At 39.4% G+C, this 24,501-nt stretch overlaps 1 protein-coding gene across 4 annotated transcripts in view; it reads right to left on the bottom strand.

Annotated features, from left to right (window-relative positions):
- The window catches only part of LOC135501934 (uncharacterized), a 43,140-nt gene extending 21,079 nt beyond the window's left edge, over positions 1–22,061 (bottom strand). For 2 of the 4 annotated variants that reach the window (XM_064794388.1, XM_064794389.1), the window contains exon 1: positions 21,834–22,059. In XM_064794388.1, the coding sequence (XP_064650458.1) occupies positions 21,834–21,921 (88 nt within the window). In that variant the 5' untranslated portion in view covers positions 21,922–22,059. Of the gene's footprint in view, positions 1–21,833 lie in introns of all 4 variants that reach the window. The other 2 variants (XM_064794387.1, XM_064794390.1) reach the window with 2 other exon arrangements.
- Between the last annotated feature and the right edge of the window lie 2,440 nt (positions 22,062–24,501).

Genomic DNA, 24,501 nt, shown 5'->3' with positions numbered 1-24,501 from the left:
AAAATGGTTTTCATATCGTTCTGGCCAAATGTACTTTATATTTGAACTCAGGATTGGACCAGAAGATAGTCGTGTTGCACACCATTAGATAAGCCTAACATACATCCAACATATCTTAATATGCCTTATAAGGCCTGCATAATAGTTCAATTTTTATTTTCACCAGAATAACAAGGAGCAATTTTAATGTTTGAAAGTTAGAGTTAATTGTGAAATGAGTTACCGTAAATTGCTACCTGTAATAGCAGTGAATTCTTACTGTGCTATTTTATTTGTGTTATATGAGTATGGTTTACATGCTATTCGATATTACCAGATAGACCCTAATGAAATACATGTATATCTTTTTGGAAGGGGTCAATTTTATTTTTTGCTTTGTCTTGACAGGGAGCCCTTGACGGTTTTGGAACAAGTTATGAGGCTTAAATAAAATATTTGATTAACAGGGTCTTCATTAGTCTGATCTTTATTAGAACATCCATTACATCCATCCAGTATAATGGGATGTTGCTGACAATAGCGCGGGGAAATAATCATGACAATAAAATAATCTGATGTTGCGATGAAAAGAAATATGGAAGCAAATGTGTCGCGGTGGTTTAGGCTGATGAGCCGAGGAAGATGTTGCGGGTTAGCGACACTCCGACTGAAAGGGAATGTAACATATCGTAACAATGGTAAGAGAATTGTTCATCCGCCAGCTATGAACATGCCTGAACATTCCGGTTCTAGATCCATACGCAAAACGGAATAGGTACGTTATTCGAAAGTTTCCGTCGACGTCGTCCATAAGCAAAGCCTGGCTGGCCCTGAAGTGATCCGTTTTGGTCTATTTTGTTCTACTTGCTTTCCCGGTATTGAAGTTCTTTGTGCTGTTTTCATCGGAAGAGAATACGCGAATTTAAAACTAAGTGTCTTTCTGAACAATAGCTGATAGTTCCAACATTCTTCTCTTACTTGTACTTGGTAATAGGAAACTCTACGTATAGCTCTTCCTACATATCTCCCTCAGGGAGCTTCTTGGAAAGACCGGCGTTGACAACGTTATAGACAGGGCGGAATTTTCCGATCCTTCAAAATGCCCGTTTTTCGCAATTTCATGTAAAGATCTTGTGAAAGTGTATGACGTTTTCCAATTACCCTTAGATAACAAAAAAAACGCGAAAGTCGGAATAGCGTGGTAATTCAGTCAAATTGATATTATCCAAATTTTGAAAATGGAAACTCCTTCTCTTAGAGATGATAGTGATCGACAACTTGGCAATAATGCCCCAAATCAATTGGTCCTTTGGACACACTGTAGACAAGTTCCAGGTACATTTTGAAATGGAATTGGTCTACAAATAACAAAGGGGTCTCCGTGGGCTGGATATGACACAATAGTGCGCTTTCAGGCAGTCGTATCATAGATATCTGTCTTCAGCCAGCTTCTGCAACGACAATGGCAAATTATCCGGCTATCTAACATGGCGGATATACTCATACCAGATACATGATAACCTGGGCGGCGGGGGGGGGGGGCATAAATTGAGGTGACTGTATGTTTTCTTGATATCTGATTTTTAATTAATGGCACATAGTGCATTTACCCGTAAAGCGCGGTTCATTCTAAATCCGGGTGCGATAGAAAATTAGAAAACACGGATAACACGGAAAACGGATAACATATTCTTTCTTAGGCCAGGCCAGCTCAGTAATACGTCGAAGGCTGGTGAGACGTAGCCGACAGCCACCACCTGGCGCAGTGTAACATATAAGGTGTCAGTTTGACCCCCAAGTTATGATAACTTGAAGTGGCTGTCACTATATCAGCTCAGGTTGATAATGCCTGTGTACGAGCAGAAAAGAAACGAAAACAATTAAGGGGCTTGCAGGTGATGATTTCCCGAAACACCGATCCCAAAATATTGCTGACATACTCAAGCTGTTTTAGTTTACGTAAGTAGTAGGAAGTGTACAGATTATCTGCATCGGATTGGGGTTTCTATCATGGCGATATCGGCGTCACACAAACATAATAATACGGCAAAGTTTGTTTCTTTTACTGCAGATGTTACATTTTTTTTGTGAGAATGCGACATTTTGGGTGAAGCTCTAGAGCATGAACATAGCATGACTTCGCAGGTCCCCCTCGGGATTTGGCGTATTCAAACCGTATCATCAGGTTATCGTGTGTCAAAGGGGCCTGTTGATGCAAAACTAGCATGCAAAATCGTATTTTTATGAAATTGCCAAAAACACATGCCTTTGGCATATTCACGATCTTACATTAGCCATGTTAGTTGTAACTATATCTTAACATCAATAGATTAAGAAGTAATAAGGTTACTCTCCTTGAAGTGCTTCCTTTTTTCTTAATTCCGCACTTCTGAATCAAATCAAGTATTTTTAGAGGAGAACTATATAAATTCAAGTCCGACAGAAAAAAACCCCGCTTTTTCAAACTGGCCAAAGGGAACTAGTTCACGTTTCCCGAATACTAGTATGCCAGCAGGCCAATCGCATCATTTATTCGCCCACTCGTGCAGGCCACACATTTCAATAAACCATCCCTGATATATATCAGACCGATGATAAGTCATCGGATTAATTAGCAATTAATTAGTAGGAGCGTATCAATTAGCCGATGTACAAATGTAGGTCTGATCTAATTCAATTGGGAGAGGAAGACACGATATCAAAGGGTTTTTTCCCACGAACTGAAAATTCAAGGATTAATTTCATATCATTTCTGTTTTCATGGTTGCTCTTTATTTCTTTTATGACCAGTCAGGCAAACTTCCTCGATGTAACGTACGACGGTAGGTCGATCAAGACATGGCATTGTATAGGTTGAACCCAAAAGATGCAACCCAAAATGCTAACAAAATACGTAGTTAATAAAGTTTTAGCTCCAGACTCGGTTCATGTTATTTCTTGTCAATGCGTGACCTTCACACAAATTATGAAGACTTAGGGTCTTACAGTCGTAGTCTTTGCGGTGTGTGTACTTTTATTGATAAAAATCTCCAGCGGCATTTCAAACGTATATTTGACGCCGAGCTCAATAAATGCATTCCTCAGTCAAATGTGGCCTAATCATGACTACTATATTGCTCTGTTCAGATGATATGATCTACTGCCTAGGGGCTGTCTTCCTTGAGATTATGCATAAAGAAACCACAAACATTTAATGACAGCATATGAATCTGGTTCATTCATGAACCATGTTTTTGCTGTGCCTGATCAAACCGCCATTTTGAAAATTTTGACGATTTTCCTTGAAATACATACCATAAAAATGCCGTCCGATCCCTATTACCTAAAACTTTGTGTATATGTCATGTATTGACTAGATTCGATGTGTATGAAGAAAACTATAAGTGGTGATGAATTTCAATAGACTTTTCATTGATTGCATTTTTTTGGGTCACCCGACATTTTGCCCTAATCGCAGGCCGATCGGCCTTAAGCCCGTAACACACTAGCCGCCAACTTCGGCGTTCACAGGCGTTTTTTGCCGCAAGAGTCCTGAACACCTGAAAAATCCCTAGTCTGCTACGAACGGCGTCGGCGAACGCGACTTGCCGCCACTTGCTGCAACTAAACGCCAAATATCTAACATGTTTGATTTTTGACGCGTGTCGCCGCGTTTGAACTCAAGAAGAAGTCAGGTGTGCTACGGATTGCCGCCTGAATTAGCGTCGGCGGCGAGGCTATGGCCAATCACTATGCGTCTTGATGTCACATGATTTCAAAAAGGCAGCCTAAAGTGGCGGAAAAGACGCTACTGGACGCCGATTCTCGGCAGGTGTGCTCTGACCGGGATCCACTGGCCGCCAACGTCGGCGTCGAGAGGCGTCAGCTGAACGCTTCTTGTCGCCAAAGTTGGCGGCTAGTGTGCTGCGGGCTTTTATAACATCTGTTCTCCACATATTGACATACAGGCATCATTAAGAAATACACAATACCCTGCTAATGCTACCGATGTTCACGCCATTTTGCACCAATCAAATCAATAATACTTGTTGATGTCGCTCCGCTATTTCGAGGAACTTCGCGGTTATCAAGAGGGTTTGGACTTGAGGAAGTAATGCATGGAAACGCTAGTTGATCAGCAAGCGATGGCTTCGGGCTACGATCGGTCATTAGAGAATCGTTGGCTGACTATACCGTTGAGTGTTCGTTTTTTGTAAACTTTAATGTAGTTGAAAGGAAGCCGGTGTATCTGAAGGCAACATTCTTTCCCAACTATCTATATTAGTCAATTTCACTCGGCCGCGGGGCTCGACATTACTCGACTTAATGAGAAGTGGTGTTTTTTGCCTCGCTGATCATTTCATCCAAGAACTGGAAGTTATCTTATTCTTTTCGTAGGTGCTTGCCGTCATCATCAGTAAATGGGGTCAAACGACATATTATCTGATAGCAACCTCCTCCTCATGGTAGTGGACTTGACTTCTTGTCATGATTTGGCTTCTCCATTTCGCGTTTCCGCGTAATCTCAGTTGAGCAGGTAAGAAATATCACTGAGATTGTACATCAATCATAACTCATCTTACTCCGACTTCAACGCTAGGAGGGCGTTTGATGATAACTTTGACCCAACTGAACGTACGAACGTTTTCGGATTCCTGATAAACCATATGTACCTGAACAATGATATACTTAATTCCAGATCGCATTCGTGAATAGGGCGGAGTTAATTAAGTCGTACTCCAAGTCATGTTGTAGGAGCGGCCTCGGACATAGACTTTTAATTAATACACAGGTTCAATTTCGATTTCAAAATATCTTTGTAAATACGCAGGTGGAAAATCACCATAAAAACGTTCCACAATTAGATTAAATCTCATATTTTCATATGATATAACATAAATTTAACCTACAAATTTAAGGAGATGATTTCAGGATTGGAGTCAGAAGTTAACACATAACCTGCAGGTTATCGCGCCGATTACTTTTTTTTCTCAGTTTGCAGGTCGTGCTTTTTATCAAATTCTTGGACACCGTTTTCCACTAATTTGTGCATGATCACAAGATTGCGCTTAGCGTCTGTTTTTCACGGTGCATATCAGATCAGTTCAGGTTAGAAAAATACTACGATAACCGAACTACTTTTATTCATTCCAACCAATAAAAATCTCTCGAAAAGTTGTCTACCAGGAGCAAACCAGTTTTGTGGGCACATTTTATCCATTAGCGGTGCGATTCCCAAAGGTTTAGATGGCAAATCATCCCACAATAAAAGTAATTAGAGAAGTCACCATATGGCCGAGTCATGGTTACATATCTCGTCTATAACATGGGAATGGTGCAGGAAATGTTGATGCCAACTGGAGATGAGACTGACAGCCAGTTGCAATAGTTTTTCTACATGATGTTGGGTGCAGAAATAGATATGACATGAAGCCCGTTGAAGTGTACACTTAAAAATCAAAATTGAAACTAAAAACACATTCTGTCACGTTCCTCTTTCAAACACCCTTAAAAAGAAAGGTTTCGGAGCTAATGAAATTCACCTCTCAGGGTTTTTATCAAACATATGTGTACCTTCCTGATATACATGATATAGGGCATACGAAATATGAGGGTTTTTTTCAGGGACGGTCAGAAACATTTAGGAGCTTTTGATGAAATCATCATAATGATAGTTTGGGACCCGTACTACAGACACGAACACGCAACAACTCTGATACAAATTGAATGAGACCATTACTAAGAATCTAATGCGAGAATCCTATATGATTTTCGACATTTCGGAAAAGTCGCCTGCATAGATCTTTTAGCCTTCCAATGTAGATGCTCGCTTCCGTTTTATGCCCGAATAGTCTTCCTGCGTTAATGTCTTTTTATTTTAACTCCGTTTCTCGAACTCTGCGCTCTTCATCGGCCCTTCTTCTGTCTATCCCAAAGGCCAATGTCATGTCAGTCGGTGGTAGAGCATTTTCAATTGGAGCCCCTCAGCTGTGAAACAAACTTCCTTCAACTGTTAGGAACTGCAGCTCTCTGTTATCTTTCAAGGGGCAACTTAAACATTTGCTTTTTAAAGAGGCCTATCAAGCGCTTTGAGCAGCCAGTTAATGGTTGGATACTGCGCTATATAAGTATTATTATTATTATTATTATAACATACGCAAGAGAGGTTCCGTAAATCTCATGAATTACGACTTACATTTTCTTTCATAGTAACTTTATATAGCACTTTGACTCTGACAGTCTTCAGATTTTCCAAATACATGATAAGTAAACGAAAATATGTTGACTTGCATGGATTCACGATTTGGTATAAGCCACCATTATGATTATTTTCCCTTCGCGACGATGGGGGAACTAATAACCTTTATCAGTCATGGTCACATCAATATAGCGAATTGAAGATAACATGAACAAAATGTCGACAACAAAATGATGACAGCCTATTCGGAGTAACATCACAGTATGATTAAATACTCAATAATCAACGTATCCACATTCGGTTAGAATCGAACAATTACCTAATTAATTGCATATTAAGCGCTTGACTGGCATATGAGTTTTTTTAATATGGACTATGTGTTCGTAATTAATTGTATTGTTTTTTCCAACGATATAATTCATTGAAATAATTAGATCCTCCCTTCTGCTGCTCGCAAAAATAATTGGCATCATTACTTTGGTTTAGTTTCATAGTTGTTTATTCATTATTCAAGTAATGTTTTTTATCCATTACAAATGACTTTTTGCACTTTGTCAGTCATGGCAAACAATAAAGAAATCTCGAATGTAAAATACGTACTGTATTCCGAATAGCCTACATACAAGAAAGCAACCTTCCACTATTATCATCCGAGGACACTTACGTGAAGCAACTTAGAAAATAAACAGTATGAATTATCTACTGATAGAAAACTACTTTGCCGAGTTATATGTACATTAGCATGCAGTAATATACACAGAGTGAAAAAAATTCAATTTACCATGAAATGACTCCAATTTCGAAAAATGTTCTCTCAAAAATTCTATTCGCCAAGGAAATTATTCTGTGGGTATGGAATACTGAGTAGGTATTGGCCGCATTGAAATGAAATAACACATAATATAAGTTGGTGATATTGGTTATATGTTATAAGTTACCTCACTTTAGACCAGGATTTTCAGACCAATTGAAATTTTGCAATAAATGGTTTGTTCTCGACCGTATAACGTTTCTAAGCAATTCTCAAGCAAAAACACGAGTCATTATGTCATTTCTGAATGGTCTCTTGAGAGCGTCAAGCAGACACTACCAATAGCGTAATGTCTTTGTTGAACCCCTTTTTCAAAAGCAGGTCACAAGGGAATGTATTCCTGAAAACGAATGATAGTACAACACAGTTCAATCTGGCTGATATTTCGAAACATTACATTGGAGGAATCGTTTTTAGTTCACCATGAGCTCATGAAATGTACACCTATAGAGCCATGGCAACGAAAGTTGAATTGAAATCGCCGACTGTTGATCGGTCTCCTGTGATTCAAATGTACACGTGCTCGCGCAAATAATCAAATATTTAGAAAGCCTATCCATTTGACTGAACTAAATACATATTAATAGTCAATACACCGTCGAACGCATCAAATAATTTTTCCCCCGAGTATAATATTTTACTTTCCGGGCACAACTCGTTCGGTTCGAGTTATAAATTGTTTGCTTGGTCGGATGGCTTTTTAATCATGGCCTGTATGTGTGAATGTTTTTATTTCTAACTGGTTGCTTGGTCGAGGGGGAAGCTAATGAAAACACGGTTTTCTTTTCATCTTTGTTTCCTTTTAAGAAGAGAATCATTCTTCTTCCACGTTTGCTCTATTGCACTTTGAGGAGGAGTTCACCTCATCCAAGGCGGAAAGCTCGTTTTTGTTACGTACCTCGGCGGTAAGGCGCCAGTTGGTATTATTTGCCTATAGAAACTGCGTCTTTGGCTTGATGTGGAATCAACGTATCAAGTCTCTTCTGCTTCTCCCTTGACAGTGTATTTTGCATGCCCTGACATCCACGCCAGAAACAAGAAACCTCCGTATTCACGTATTAAGCTACTCATGTTTCTCCCTTGACAGTGTATTTTGTTGCATGCTCTGACATCGACGCCAGAAACAAGAAACCTCCGTATTCACGTATTAAGCTACTCATGTTTCTCTCCTGACTGCGTATTAATCAGGCATGCCCTGACATCGACGCCAGAAACAAGAAACCTCCATATTACGTCTCATTCGAAGGAGTGCTTGGAGCCAGGAATTTTCATTCGGTTCATCCAGAAATACAGAAATACGTTTTTCTCGATTCTCTCTGTTCGAAAATCGAGATAGAAGTATTGTAAGACTCTCATGAAAGATCGTATTAGTGATTTCGAGGTCATGTAATAGAACGCATGTACATGTACAAACACATGCACACGAAACTGAATAAGCTCTAAACTAGTATTCTATAAGAAAGTATCTTGGTTTTCAACATTGGTTACAAACATAGTTTCGCCATAAAATATCTTATTCAAGGCGTCATTGCCCCGTGAGACATTACCACATTATTCCGGCCTGTTACCTTGACGCACAATAATAAAAGCAACATAACCTTCCCACATAATTGAAATATTGCATGCTGTGTTACAAAACACATGAATCTCTCATCTTAATGGCTTGATCCATGCTTAGTATCGGGTTATTGTACTTGGAAGTATATGAACCACCAGGGGATGCCTGTTGGCGAAGGGATGCGCCAATAAGTTTTATAATTTAGGATAGAGCAGGTAATACAACACGTGCCCTCGCCGATTCTTTTCACAATGTCTAGGTTTCGTATTGAGTGACTATATCTCCAAATGTGTGCGGTTGTTAAAGGGTATTTCGCGCGACCAACGATTCAGCATACTTCGGTGAAAATGAACCTTCTCATGTCTTCTTCATATTTCCGGCGGAGACTAGTAAGCTGAGCTAGCTTCGGCCTGATGAAAATCTATTGTCGGACAATACAATCTATTGTCGGACAATACAATCTATTGTCGGACAATATAATCTATTGTCGGACAATAGGGCCGACAATAGGGTTCCTTCCATTCAGAAACTGGTGCATGACTTAATGACGCATCAATTGCCTTGATACCGACTGATGAGGTGCTTGAAGGGCTTTGTATTGCTCGTACGAAAGTCGCTGTTAAGTCAAAATTGTACTCGGAATTGGCAGGAAATCATCACTTCTTCTCGGCAGAAACGGCCAACGGAATAATTTTCGAAACCTCCTCACCTTGTTCACGATCTTACTAACAAATCAAACCATGCAATACGGATCGACCTCGGCTTTAACCGACACTACATATGACCAGAATCACACCTTATATTAGCCTATAATGATTGTATGTATTGCTACGTATTGCTCTTATCCCCAATCAATCAAAAAGCGCTCGTTTTGGCCAAGTACGGCACGTTTTGTCAAGGGAAAGCCACGTTGTAGCGCCTTTTGTCGTTGTGCAGGAATATTACATCTTATTTCAAGACTTCCAAAATCTTCAAGGGCTTCCCTTTCGATACAAAGGAAAAATAAAATGTTTGGGGCCTTACAAAATGTGGAATCAAGAATGTCAAGGTTGGAAAGGAAAAAAAGCACAAAATCAACCCCTTCCAAAATATATACATGTATATATCAGGGGGTCTACCTGATAATAATGAATGGCATGTAAACCATACTGATATAACGCAAATAAAATAGCTCGCACTTCCAATTGAAAAGGCCATATGTCTTTTAAGATTCTTCTTCAAGGTTCTAACCAATTCCATCAGCATTTCACGTGTTTATTTGTTGCAACGTTATTTAAGGACTCTCAGATAAGAGTTTAACTAAGAACTTAACTAAGAATCATAGAAAATGTACATGCATACAAAATTCAATAAGTTGTTTGTTAAGAATACTTTCCGGAGTTTCAAACTTGGGTGCATAAATGTAGCTTACCTACCATGAAATGAAAATTTGCAACTGCTGTTTTAATGCATTCGTTGTTTTGCCCGCTGCAAGACAATTCTACCGATACGCGAAAACATCTTGGTTCGTTAACCATTATCCATCATAAACAAACAGTCTGGTTCACTCTTAGCAACTTTAACAACCAATTTTACTTTATTATGTCCCATTTTCTGGCTTTAAGCTTCATAATCCCCGACTTCCCCGCAATTGCTTTAATAATTTTCCAATTAAGTGCAGTGAGACATTTGCTTTACTGCACCCCAGAGTGTAGTATTACGTGTTTATTGTATTGTTATTTCGAGCCCATTACCATAAATCATTAGCCAATCCCTGGCGATAAATATACATGTAAATGCGGCGGTGTCCGTCGCCCGTTTTCTTTTTGGCTTGAAATTGGATTGGAGTACGAGTATGATTAATTTAGTGATTCAGGCATTGCGGTGTAATTAGCGTCTAAGAATTATATCGTTCAAAGTTTTAATTACCAGAAAAATAACAAAAACTATTTTTAACAACGGCAGCTTAATTTGAAGATTTCGAGTTAAACTGACATGTGTGAATCCTTCATAACATAGTATTGACGGTTTTTCTTAAGTCGTTTACCAAAATATCGTTAGTCATTATTGACTAAAAATAATCACGTCTGCTATAGTTACTACACGTTTATGACCCGTTTATTGTGCTGGATCGGCAAACAAATTGATTGGGGACTTTTTTTCTTTTTATGGTGACAAATTTGGATACAGATCTACTTTTACTCGTTTCCATATAATTTTACATTCATAATTGCCGGCTGTACTGTCTTGACTAGTTGTTAATAATCGTAAAAGAAATAATGTGACATTCATCATATTTTTTATTTCTTTACACCGTGGTCTTTCAGTCAAACAGCAAGAATACATCAATCAGATTGTGTAAACGAAACTACATGACATGAATTACTTAGTTAACAGCACTGGGTACCAAATTCGGCTACCATTCAATGATTATTTCGCTTATTGGTAAAATCGTCATGACATGTAAATTGCCATTGCAGTGTTCCCCACAATCAAAAAACTGTCGAAATACATACCAACCAAAAAACGATTCCGATACCTTATTCATTGTACTGGTTTTTTTTCTTGCGATCGTGCCAATAGAGACGTTTATAGCATTATGAATTCAGCAGTCCGACTTTATATTTGAAGCTAAATTTATTGTCGATTCCAACTGTCTAAAGACATTTATCATATCTATAACTCCCTTGACGTTGATGATGAAAAAGGAACTTGTTGATGTCGACGGTAAATATGACAATAACTGCATGCCTGTGGTGATAGCGCGCTGTGGAGATATGCGAGAAATGTGATGCAAAGTGCATACCAATGTCTTCCAACGCGCACTTGACGCTAGATCACATATCAATGGCCAACTGATATAGACAACTGAAGGGACGAGGGGCAAGGCCACTGTTTGCACGCAGCTGCACATTATCATATCACTGAACAAAACGATGACAAAACACGTACATGTACTAATTGTTATGTGTTTGACTCAAGGTTAGAGAGGTTAAGATTTCGAGCCGAGAACGAGGTGGTATTTTGACGATAGATACTGCCTGCTGTCAGAAATACAATAAAACAGTGTGTTTATAGTGCATGATATGCCTAAAAACAATAAAACAAAACAATCAGTTTGACTTGATTACGTCAACCAGAGAAAAAAACCATCTCGTTCACGTTCTCGTCCTCGGATCAAAATCGTAACCTCTCTATTGAAGGTTGACACGGACTTACAGATTACACCATAATATATGCAGTAGCTCTAGCATACACGGAAAGAAAATCATGTTGAGGAAAATAACAAACAACCTATTTTATAGTGTGGAAAAAATGGGGCGTGGTTATTACACTCTGGATATGGCCGGAAGAGCGTAAAATTTGTGATGGAAGGCCTTTCGTTAAGGGCTCAGCCAGTGCCACGGGGTACTTTCAACTGGCATTAATTAAATAAACGGTGGTGATGTGTTTCAAGACGGTAAATCTTTCTCTGTTTAGAAACATCGTGCGTGACCTCTAAATCACAATTGACACTTTGAAAACAGAAAACTCGTCAAATCATCTCAACAACGACATATACGTCAGCGATAAATGAGACGCAGCGAAAGGTGTATATGCCATCATCTTGACAGACACATCTGACTCGGCAACAGTGCCTGCGGAAATAGATGCATTACGGGAATGAGCTTGGCTTGACAGGCGCATTTACACCTAACCTCCCACGGGCGCGGAATCACCATTTCGAGAACCGTGTGACAAACAATTTTACGTTTCTGGGGACAGACTCAGCCAATGTTGATATATTACATGACTTAGTCAGATGCAGGGAACAACGATGTCCTGAAGAAACGAACAAATTTAGCGTTTGACTAATAATATGTACATCGAATGGCATCATTATGATCGGAATGAATTAGAGATAAAATGATAATAAATATTAAATTATACAGGGTGTTAAAAAATACTTTTACATTTTGAAACGTTGATAACGTTTTTATCAATTATTGTATGCAGAAGATATGGACAGTAGAGGCCATGAGAATTCTTTTGGGATATAAGGTGTATTGTTGTGATAAGTGGTTGCTACGCAATGGACCTCTGAAAAAGACAGGCAATTTCTGAAACAGCAGATTTTCAACTCACAGTTTAAAATCGATAGCTTTCCACCTGGCGACCTCCGAATGCATTGGAACGTCACATTCTGGACAAGACGGCATGGGAGTTTATGTTCAGTTTCTCCCTGAAGATGGCGCTGTTCCGTACAGAATTTGTTGACATAATTCCGGACCAGTTGGTTTGAAAATGCGATTATGTACTCAATATTCTCTAGAAAATGCTCTCAGTGTTGAAATTAGACACAGGTTATTTGAAAAAATATAAATCACTACAAAAATTCGTTGCCCAGCAGGATACGGCATCTTCACCGTGAATACCATAGAAATGATGTCCTTTGCCGTATTGCAAGGCTTTTGGGTGGGTGACATATATGTCGACAGTGCCATGCAATATTATTGCATGGCACTGTCGACATGTTGTTTACTGACAATCCTGCCCTGTTTGAATGAAATGACATGTAAATTGGATGGCTTGTTACGTAATAACTATTGGACCATTTCATACAAGTGTTTTTCTAACAAAATTCTCAAAGCCTCTATTTTCCATATCCAAAGGTGTGTCCCTGTATCATTTTAAAAAAAAAGTTACCAAGATTTTTAAAGGTAAAAGTATTTTTAACAGCCTGTACTATATCAATAACGAAAATAAAATGAATTAAAAAAAACTGTTTTGTCTCTGCATAACCCGATTCTTAATATTTTCATATCAATAATTGTTTTACCTTGGAAATTCAATGATATATTTTGTGATATCATTGGCCACAATGTCATATTAAAACGTTTTTGTTCTTTTATAGAATATTTGCATTGGGGGAGGGAGGGGGGCAAGGCCATTTTATGTAAGCAGTCCACCGTACCTTCATATTACCAGTATACAACATTCCATACCCAATGATGCTTCAAGCCACTTCTTGAGAACATTACACCAGTCTAAGTCAGACCACAATTTGTACCAGAACAGTCAGGGTAATATCGGAGGTATTTGATTAGCTCAGCCCATATCCGGTATTCGTGTAATCTCCTAACGTATTGTCATCAGGTGGATTATAGGCAGTATGTCTCTCGTCACTAATGCAAGTATCAATTCGTGTCTTGTCCCCCCCCCCCCCCCCCTCCTCAAGGGTACGACACCTTATCACCCTATAACGACATCTTAAGGCTCACGCATCACCCTTTTTTCACCAATGCTACTTTTTCTTTCGTCAAGACATCACCATCAACAATATATCAGTTATCACCGTCATATAAAGTAACCGAACTAATTTTACTGGGTAAGGCTGTATGTTCGATAAGACATCGACACATTAGCATCCTTATTCTTTCCAGCTTCGCCAAATTTTCACTAAAGGAAAAATAAATACTACTCAAGCATCGGCAAAGATTAGTGGTGATAGCTTAACTACCCTTGAGGGGGGGGGGGGGGGGGGGGTACAAGAAACGAATTGATACTTGCATAAAGGAAACGTATAGCGATACGACCATATGCCAATGGGAAATTGTGAACGGGACGGTACAAACCTTAGGCCGATAGAGGTTCTCATTGATCAATCCAAGTCCCAAACTTTATTCATATCCCGTAATAGCATCACTATTAGCGTCGCTTACATTTGAGTCGAGGAATTTCAAAAACGTAGCACCAACGATATCCAACTCGCATTCATTCTCCGGCGCAGTGGATAGTAGAGATAGTAGTGTGTTGAGGCGGTCCTACACTATGCTTGAATATTATCGCTGCTTTGGAGAATGACTCGCCTTTATCATGTCGACAAATAGAGAACACTGTCTCCTTCGAGGTGCGCACCGCAGTTCTGAGTGCGCTATTCATTCATACAAATCATAGTAGAAGTATGCTACTAGAACCGAGGTTGATAGTTTAATCTCGGCGCTGGCTTAAAGGTGGTGTGCGTCTGTACTTCACCAAATGAGGGCGAATGTCTCGGGGGTTTGTGTGCATGGCCGGAGAAGCGAACATGAACCCCTCGTTTCATCAGATGGACAATGCCATGCATAGCAGAATTGCAAGTATAGGGAGACGAATACTGCCTTTAAAAAACTTCTGGTTTCATTCATAGCTCTGGTCATGCCATTGTCTGCATCATGGTAGGGCCTCTTTGAGTCAGGAAATAATTCTTGATGTCAGCATCACGATCAACTGTTCCAAGGCCCGACATACCGATAAGACGCTTATGATAATCGTATCTAGTTTGCTTCCCATTTGCATACACATTCTTAACACAACAATGTAAAATCCTGTATTTAGATCTTAAACCATAATCTTTTGATAATCCTGTAACGATTGTATCAGAAGCCTTACAGATCACGTGATGTTGAAAACGCCAAAATTAGCCAAGCCATAATCATTGATGAACACTGATGATTAGAATGCAACTTTTGGGTAGATAGATTAATACGAGTCATGACGAGGTTAAAGCGAATTTCGAACGAGTGATACAATACCTCGCCTTAGTCGATGTAAAGACAATTGATGCAACGTGCAGGCATAAGCGAGGTTCTTCAGATCCAACCCAGCTAACTGATCTGCGCCGGAAAGTTAACAGAAATTTAACAGAACGTTATTTTCACCGCCCGATAATATTCAAAGTAGCCGGCCTGAATTCGCTTATCGTGTAAAATACCCTTTAAGTAACGGTGTGAAAATATGGTGGTTCCGGTTGAGAAAATACTACATTTTTTCAACCAGTTTTAACACGAATTCTGAATTTTTAAAGCGTGCAGTAAAACATGGACTGTTTTTATTTCAAGCAAGATCTCAATGTGACAGTCAGGTAAACGTTACAGCCATAGATTCTATTGATAGGAAGTCCGCATAAGACAGGTTAAGATTCGAGAATTTCATTGAGATGCGTTTTAGAACAACACAAGCACCCAACTGCAACTACAATCAATTTCATCCAGATCAATCCTTAAAAAGAAATGGGAAAGAACCTGCAATTCTACTGTTGTTATATAACGGTATATTGATCTACAAACACGCCATCGGATAGCCCATATAAAAAACAAATCCGCGTCTGACGAAGCGGACCACGGAATTAGACATACACACGTCGACATTTTACAAATCTACGCTTGGTTTATGTTCCGCGTTGACAGTGGTCTTTACACCACCATCGAAAAAAGCTGTTAATGCATTCAGAAAGTCATATTTGTCTGGGTTAGAGTGGTATAACTCAGTTATCACAGATATAGTCATAGCGGTAATGAGTTACAGTGTTCCTCACGTCCGTAGCTTGTATTCTGCGGCAAGGGATTGACTCAATATAAACATACACGCGCTGGCGGTCTGATTGAACGATTTCAAGTTCTAGCTCTTAATGCACGTCCGCTGCTTGAACTGTAAGACTTGGCGAGATTTGGCTATCGGCTAGGACGCATCCACTACAATGAGGGATACAGGTATAATTTATCTTAATGCACCGATTTCTGAAAGCTCCCCCTCCCCTACAATTGTATTTGGAGAGCACAAACAAATCTTTAATAAGGCTCGCTATTTTGATTAGGGTCACAGGCTTCGTAATGCCACCAATCGATTGTTCCGGAACACTGAGGCAAGTATCATCAAAAATGTTCCACGTGGTCTTTAACGAGACTGCTACTTGGTTAAAGACTATCACTGGATATATAATAATAGCTAGTGTAGTATTTGACTATTTTATTTGGTCCTCCGTCAAACGACGCTCACGAAGAAGCCACGCAGTACCGTTATACATGTGATTACGATAGCGTGACAGGTCCAAGCGATAATGCCTTGTATCACAAGCGACAATAAATACGATTATGACCAAGTGAGCAATAACCATAATCACTTATATACGTGATCTTGTTATCGGGTACCGATAGCCTAAATGCTAGATATGAGGGGTATTATAAACCTGACGTCCTGTACCCATTTCCTTTTCAATATTTAGTTTATACATATATTTAGAGGCGATAAGAGTCGAATAAAACCACATATTAGTCAAATATAAAGTAGCGTCACTGATGGTTTTTACACTAAGTTTTACAACTAATCATACCAGATTTCTAAAAGAAGATGTAGGTCAGCAAAAAAAGGAGAATATGATGCAAGCTGAGGTAAATATCTCAATCAACTGTCCATCAAGCCAATGACACTTGCCATACATCAATTTAAGGGTACTTTGGCGCATACACCATCGGCTCGGGGAAATAGCTCAATGTCTGTCTTCGATTCCCAACAGCCTACTTTCGACATAGCAGGTCATCTGTGGGGAGTTGTGAATAGCTCGACTTTGCCTATCATAACAATAATCATGCCTTTATTTAGCAACACAAATGTTTACACTGCACCAAGGTGCATCAGATGGTTTTAACAATTTATTTGATGCACGCGCCCCGACCTGATTATATCGATGTGATGGGGATTGGCCTACTTTCGGAAGGTTTTCAAAGAATTTATGATCCATGGTTGATATGAATAGTGGTTTTAAGCATATCAAAATACAGGTAATCATCATGTTATTGTTTAAAAGGTTGATCTTGTAAATCAAGTGATGATGGTATTGAGAACCACGACATCAACATTCAGTGCCCTGAACTAAGAATCTTGTTATATTGCACTTCGACATTTTGTATACAAAACTGAAAAGATCTTCACAAATAGACAAATTATTACAATCACAATCAAGTACACTTTGTATTACAATTAAAATCGCTAATAGGAGTCTTGTTCCGACTTCTTATTAACCGTTTCTTGAACTTTTTCCAGATTTATCCGACAAAAGTCCGACATTTTGTCCGACTTTTCCTGGAAATTTCGGATTCCTAAATGATTGTGAAAAATACCAGGTGTGAGTCAATAACTCAGAGTGACCCTATGTGTCAATACTAATTATCTCACACAATAGGTCACCTCATCAACCCCATTCAATAAAGGTCTTTGATCATTATTGCCCTTTTTTGGGAAGCCCTAATATTTTCACAGATTTTCTAGAAATCCGACCTTGCAGGGTAAAGTCGGACAATGTCGGACTTTTGTCGGAAAAATATGGAAAAAGTTAGAGAAACTGTTAAGAAGTCGCCAAAAGCCTCCTACTAGTGAATCAATGGAGATCTTCAACAAGGGGAATCATGCCAATAAGCGATAAGGTAAGCGCTGAGCGCAACTCGCAGCTGCCACAGAGCGCTTGCTATCATCTCACGGAAGGAGATAGCTTTTTTGGTTTTCTAACAATCCCCAATTAGCAAAAGCTAAATTATTCATTAGTCACTATCTATGAGATCGTTCTTTGTTACTTCATCGCTTAGATTTTAATTCCAGGGATTCATAACTTGCTAACAAATAAGGATATGCCCAATATATCATTTCAAGATGCGTCTGAGAGTTTCGTTTCGCGATTATAAGAAGCGGTTTGTTTTGCTGAAACCAATTAGTTAATCAAAAAACATAATATTGTCAATAAACCAGTACATTGTATCATATTCCTTCGATGATGTCACCGTCAACCAATCAAATCATCACATTTACATATTGTTGCCAGGGTTGGACGGCCAACCAAGCACAACTGGATGCTTGGGACCGAGGTTGATCAAAGCGTTGATCAAATAATGCGCTGCTTGTTTGGCCGTGACCCTTCCCCAACGTTTTATTGAAATTGATTTGGGGAACTTCATTGTGAATTGTCAGCATTGCAATAGCAAATCATCCGCATCAACTGGAATGACACTGGCCACGCGTTTTGTGTGAATGTCAATTGCAAAGCGAAATTGATTGGTTGGGTAGAACAGTTCAATATTGTTTATCGGATAGTCGTCAATGTCGATCAAAAGCAGGTAACATATTACGGGTATACATTATATGCAATTTAGCGGTAAGACGTTATATATTATATAAAGGTATGGATTATTCCAATGTGACGGGCAACTTTTCACTTTCCGAGCATACAAACACAGAGCGAAACATACCAACAGAACAACGGCCATCCGGTTAGACCCCAGTGCGTGCTTGAATATACGTTTGATAGTCTCAATCATTGTCTTTCTCATTGTTTGAAGGTGAATCTCCTTTTTGAAAGCTTGCTTCATGTAGTGGCATTTTAGGGCCGCTTATTTGGACAACCATAATCATATTTAATCAAGGCTTCGTATCACAGCTTCACGAACCGCATCAGAATATCCAGTGACCAAATAAATACATGTAGTATGGATGCAAGAGCCGGGATTTCATAATTTTCCAATAGTGCTAGTGTGAGGGCATTCTTAATTGCCGAATGCCATCGTGCACACTTCCAAAGATCGCTATCTGATGAGAGGCAAAAAGACCATCCAACGTTGACTCGCGCCAAACTGTAGAAAAGATTATAAGAGAAGCTTGATCTGACATTGGAAAATAATACACAGACATGCTGAAAAGGGTAAAGACTGAAGATTGAAGCCCTTCGCGGCGCTTTCGCACGGAGAGAACTCGTTTAGCCCCCAGTCTTCGCCGACAAGGGGGTTCCGGATTCAATTCTCTTTACAACAGCCCGCCGACGGAGGATGTGACGTATTCGAGCAAGGTTTGGTCTTTCTTCGCTCATCCCATGACCATTCACCCTAATTGGCGAGTGGCGAGTGACGCACTGCAACATGAAGGAATGGTTGTCTCCACGTTGTATTACACATCAACTAATACGACAACTGGCAATCGCACAAGAATCTGATTCAGTCGTTTGAGGAAATGTCTTAGCCAACAATTAGTTCGGGCATTTGCCTAATAAAGACTTAATTATTTGGTTTGACCCTTAGTCACACTCCTTCACGATTAACACCGTTTTCGTCTGGTAAGGAATAGTAGACCTGATGATGATGTGTGAACCATTTTGGAATAGAAATGTAGCATCGTGGCCTATCATAGTCTACGGGTCAATGCTGTTGTGGTTGTTCGAGGAACCATTGGTGTACTGGCCTCGCAGATTTGCGATGATGACTCCCATACCGAAACGTGTTTTGTATTGATGCGGACAAAACACCGATGTATATTTGGCCTTTTGGTAACCTTTTAAGGGTTGACCATAGGTAAACATTAACAAAATTAAAATGGCCGCTTGTTTTATTCAACTATTTTAGCGAGAGTATTTCCCCTTCAAAACTTGGAGTAAACATAATGAAACTGCGGGGAGTGTACTCTTTGCGTAGTGTAGAATGCGCTCGCTACCTCTTTATGCCATTTTCCCTTGTTTTGAAAGGTGTGATAATTGCTCCAGGATTTTGAGGGCATGTTGAAGTATTATGTCAGAAATTGAAATTCTATGAGCAATTAGAACTCCTTCAAAACACGGTGAATGTACATTTCAATGGTTCGAGTCCATCCTGTAATAAGCAAAGAATGCACTCCCGGCGTATTTCATCATGTTTACTCCAAGTTTTGAAGGCGAAATACTCTTGCTAAAATTTGAAGTGGAAGAAAACAAGCGGCCAATTTCAATTTTTTACATTTACCCATTGTCAACCCTTATACACAGATCGAGCATTTTTTAGGCGCCTGCTTGTGCGCTGGATACACCTTGTCTATGGAAAAGGAATAGAATGTTGATTGGTTCGCCTGAACAAGTGACTCAACATGATAAAACAATAGTATTTGTCATCATGTATTGATAATGATCAAATCACTTCTTCATGCCTATTGATATTCATGTCACATCTCTCACACGGATACACAGTCACTTGTTATCCCGGGCTGTTATGTTGTGCGACATTGTGCCAAAGAGGTAACGAGATATGAATCATGGCAATGACCATTGCTGACTGGTTGGGGAGGTAGAGAGACGAGTGGTTTGTTAGGGACTGTAGCAACGTAATGTAATACCAAGATAAACATTAAAAAAGTGGCCCGGGCAAAATCTATAGCGCCAATGGGTAACGAGATAAGAATCTTTGCTCTAACTAATGCTGGCTGGTTTGGGATAATGCATAAGAGCTAATCACCAATTTAGTTATTTTTACTACGTTCTGCTAATAGTCTTAATACAGATTTTGTGCCACGATTGGATCTCTTCAACTTCCTCCGAAAAGATGGCTTACTAGAGAACTTGCAGAATATGGGAAATCGTTTCGAATTGATAAGCACCTTGAGTCGACAATTATCGCAATATCAAAGTGGCGATATTGCGTGACTGCAAAGTAATGATGATAAAAACAACTCATTTCTCTCAAAAATGCGCGTTAAATTTCATTAGCTAACAAACCCAACTTAATTATTAATTAGACCCCGTCTAATTACAACAACATTGTTTCCTATCGTTGTCATGGGAGCTTCATTAGCTTAATCAAAACTGAGGTTGTTCGCTGAAATTCTGATAATATTTCTGATTTATGAGGCATTATATTGCATGCTTGGCATTTCTTTGAGCCCCTGGTGTTTTATGGTTTAAATTTCGCTTTCTAGAATAGTGCGTCGCTTTCAAGAAGTGCAGCACACCAAAGCCAATAGATTACAAATATCAAAGATGGTAAAAATGCATTCATTAAATGCATTTATCATAATCATTAGTTCTTGCCGAGAACACTTAACAAGTCTCTTTTACAAGGGTGTTTCAGTCAACACGAATGTGCACTCTAAAAGTTTTGGAGAAAAAGTGAAGAAGAAGAACAGGTTTTGAATTTGGAATTTTTGGTGAATATATATATAGTGCATTTAGATTTCGGATGGAATATTGCGTGTAAAAAATTTGATGTCACGTTTCTTCATCACAAGGAAACTTGTCATGAAAATTTCTTATTGTCAGTGAAACATTTGGTGACTTCTGACGTGCACGTGCGTCATTATGAAGTAAACTTAACATGGCAGTGGCAAGGTAAAAAAAGTGTGCCCGTCCCAATGCGGCCGTAGCCCAAAGAAATGTAATTCTACACTTTGCCACCGCAGATCCTCAGTGGGGATGCATTTTGTTTTTCAAAGATATAAAAGGTAGGCTGCGCAAACTACACGAACTACGAGAATAGGAATAGTACTAATTGTATTTCATCGACGACGGTCTAAGATGTCCCTAATTCCTCCTTTGACGAATTACAAATGCTGATTCGCGAGTGCCCCGAAAAAACAATTTGCGCTGGACATGACAAGGTACGTATTCACACTTCGCTTTTGCAAGGGTTGCGAAACTGACCTATTTTGCATCGCTCTGAAACGACGAAATTGTAGAAAAGTCCGTAGTGCGGTAAGATTTGTCTCTAACACATTCAGACAACTGAGAACTAAAAGTATTTTGTACTCACCTTCTGGGTCGTAGACATATCCATCTGTATGTGTCATGTGTAATACAATAAGTCCTGAGACAAGGTAAACTATGGTCTGCAGCCGCATCTTCACCGAGACGAGAATTACCAGTCCGCAATGAACGAATTAAGTCCGTTTACTAACGCTCTGGATCGAGAAAACGCGTTCATGTAGTGCGCATGCGCGTAATGACCGCGTGGGATGCAACCTCGGCTCCACGTAAACGGTTACACGGGAAATAATTCATAAATGCTGTGCATCATTGACAGAGTTACATTTTCACCGCGTCCCCCAGGGTTCATGAAGTGTTGTATCGACTGGATGGCGTATCACGTTGCCATTGTCACCATGGAGTCATGATTCCAGATCATCCCCAAACCCACGGGACAGCCATTCCGAGAATACTTCACTCATCGATCGATACTTCACAACTCTTCGAAACTGGCGGCGATGCTGAGCATGATACGCCTTATTTGGCATTCGTATGAACGTTACGTTTGTATCGTTGGCGCAAGGTACATGCGTTTCGTACTTAATAATAAACCCATAGTGACAAAATAAGAGGCGATAGTTTTAAATATAGCTCATTGGATGGGTCCTATTGCTCTGTAAATACATGTAAGTTGTATTTGTTTACCTGTAAAACAAGTTTTATTTTGGTAGTTTTATTTTCGATGGTTGTAACTCTTGGCAACGCAAGCAAACTTTTCAAACATTAACTCGTTGTTATGGGCAATATACAAAGTATGCGAGTCCTTCGTCTCCCACTCCGACTTTAACTCGCAGGTGGAATAACAACCATCTAGTGATACATTTGATTAACGCAAGGGTTGACCATAGGCCTAACCATTTTGGCTAGAACATAATAGAACAGACTCCCACCCCCGAAATTGGCATTCATACAAATTTGGACATGAGTAAAGTTCTTAATGCTTGAGGACTTCAAGTTCTAACCAATTTGGCGGTCCAACAGCCCTTGATATATCACCTGCATCTTCACAGTTAGTAGTTTTGACAATGAGAACCGGAGTTGTGATTCAGGCCAATTTCACGAAGTCGTTATTTAAGTCGTAGACCATCACCGCGACTTTTAATAAGACTTTATTAGTTCCGTTAATGGCAGGTCTGGAACATTCTTGTCCAGGCGCAGGTTGTTTTTCAAAATCAAAAACGTTCGTCAGTTCAGTTGAATCGAAGTTGTGATTAGACGAGTGTGAATCACTCAATAAGTTTGCAGCCGGAGTTACAGTCGTGATCAAAGGATGCGCGCCATTAGCGATTCCTGAATGATGTGCAACCTCCATTATACAAAGCATTCGCGCCATTAGCGGTTCCCCTCCGATAGCTCGTATTGCCCTGAAAATTACCTTAAATTTACAGTTTTAATTCACCAAGGCGAAAATAGACAAAAGTAAGCATCTATATATTTCGACGTGACACCTGATGTCACTTGTCACAAAACATCAGTGATTGGCCGATTCGAAAATAACACAGTACATACAGTCATGTGATCATTGCCATGTCATCGCCCAAAATAGCCACCCTTCAAACAGTTATCACAAAAACCGCTCCAAGCACGGGCAGTACAGTGTCGGGTCATCACTACATTGACACAGACTACATTGTATTAGGACTGGACTGTCAGACTTTCTTGGAGGGCGCGAGTGAGCTAATGTAAATGTTAGCTCATTTAATCGGCCTTGGTGGACCCATCCGACTCTAACTCAAAGATTGACTTGCAAAATATTGAAATTTGAAATTATTGAATTTTTCTCTTTGATAAGCTAAATCAAAATTTCGGCCACCATTCTTTAGACAGAAAACTTTACCAGTGGATAGGTTGACCCCAGAAATCGAGGATTTAATAAGTAAACATAATTATCCAATTAGCATAGGCGATAAGACATGCAAAAAATAATTTTCTCGATCAAATTTGTGCACCATCAAACTTATGACTTCGTGACAAATAATCGATCAGAAGGGTTAAACACATCTAAAGATAAAGTACAAAGTAATTTTTCAGATCGCCGCCTCTTCTTTGATAATTTGGTTGAACATCCGTAAGAAACAAGGGGATTATTATCAGTATAAAGGTATAGTGGGCAATAAAGACGTTTAACAAACTTGGTCATTAGAAAGAGTAATTCGGATGTTTTGTATTGTGCCAACGATTATAAACAATGACAAAGCATTTAGAGGTATTGATAAAAGAAAACAGGAGAATTCAAACGACCAGGAGAGCTACATAGTTGAATTAAATCAGTAAAAGCATCCCACACACATAATACTTTTCGTTATTATACCGTTTGCCTCTCCGTTACAGGAATTCAGGCCTATCCCGATAGACGTCTATTTTGTTTTAAACAAACGCCGGTCGCACCTTGGCAAGGACGCTGTTATTTTAGTTTAGCTACTCGATGAAAGGTGGCAAAAACCTGATCAACCAGTGCTGCCACCTATTTCTGAATTCATTCTCTAAAACCTTCCTTCAATTAAGTTTTGTTGACAGGATTTTGTGAAAACGAATGTCAGTATTATATCTGAGCCACTATATTTCCGCAATTTTTGGATTTTGCCCAGGGAAAAATTGGCTTGCCAAAAAAAGGTTACTGTTTTAAAAGGGATGTGCATTATTGGAACCTCTCTATACTGAGGTAGCAATTGGAC

The sequence above is a fragment of the Lineus longissimus genome, chromosome 17 (genome assembly GCF_910592395.1).
Source record: "Lineus longissimus chromosome 17, tnLinLong1.2, whole genome shotgun sequence".
Taxonomy (NCBI): domain Eukaryota; kingdom Metazoa; phylum Nemertea; class Pilidiophora; order Heteronemertea; family Lineidae; genus Lineus; species Lineus longissimus.
This window is presented reverse-complemented; position numbering and strand designations above follow the sequence as displayed.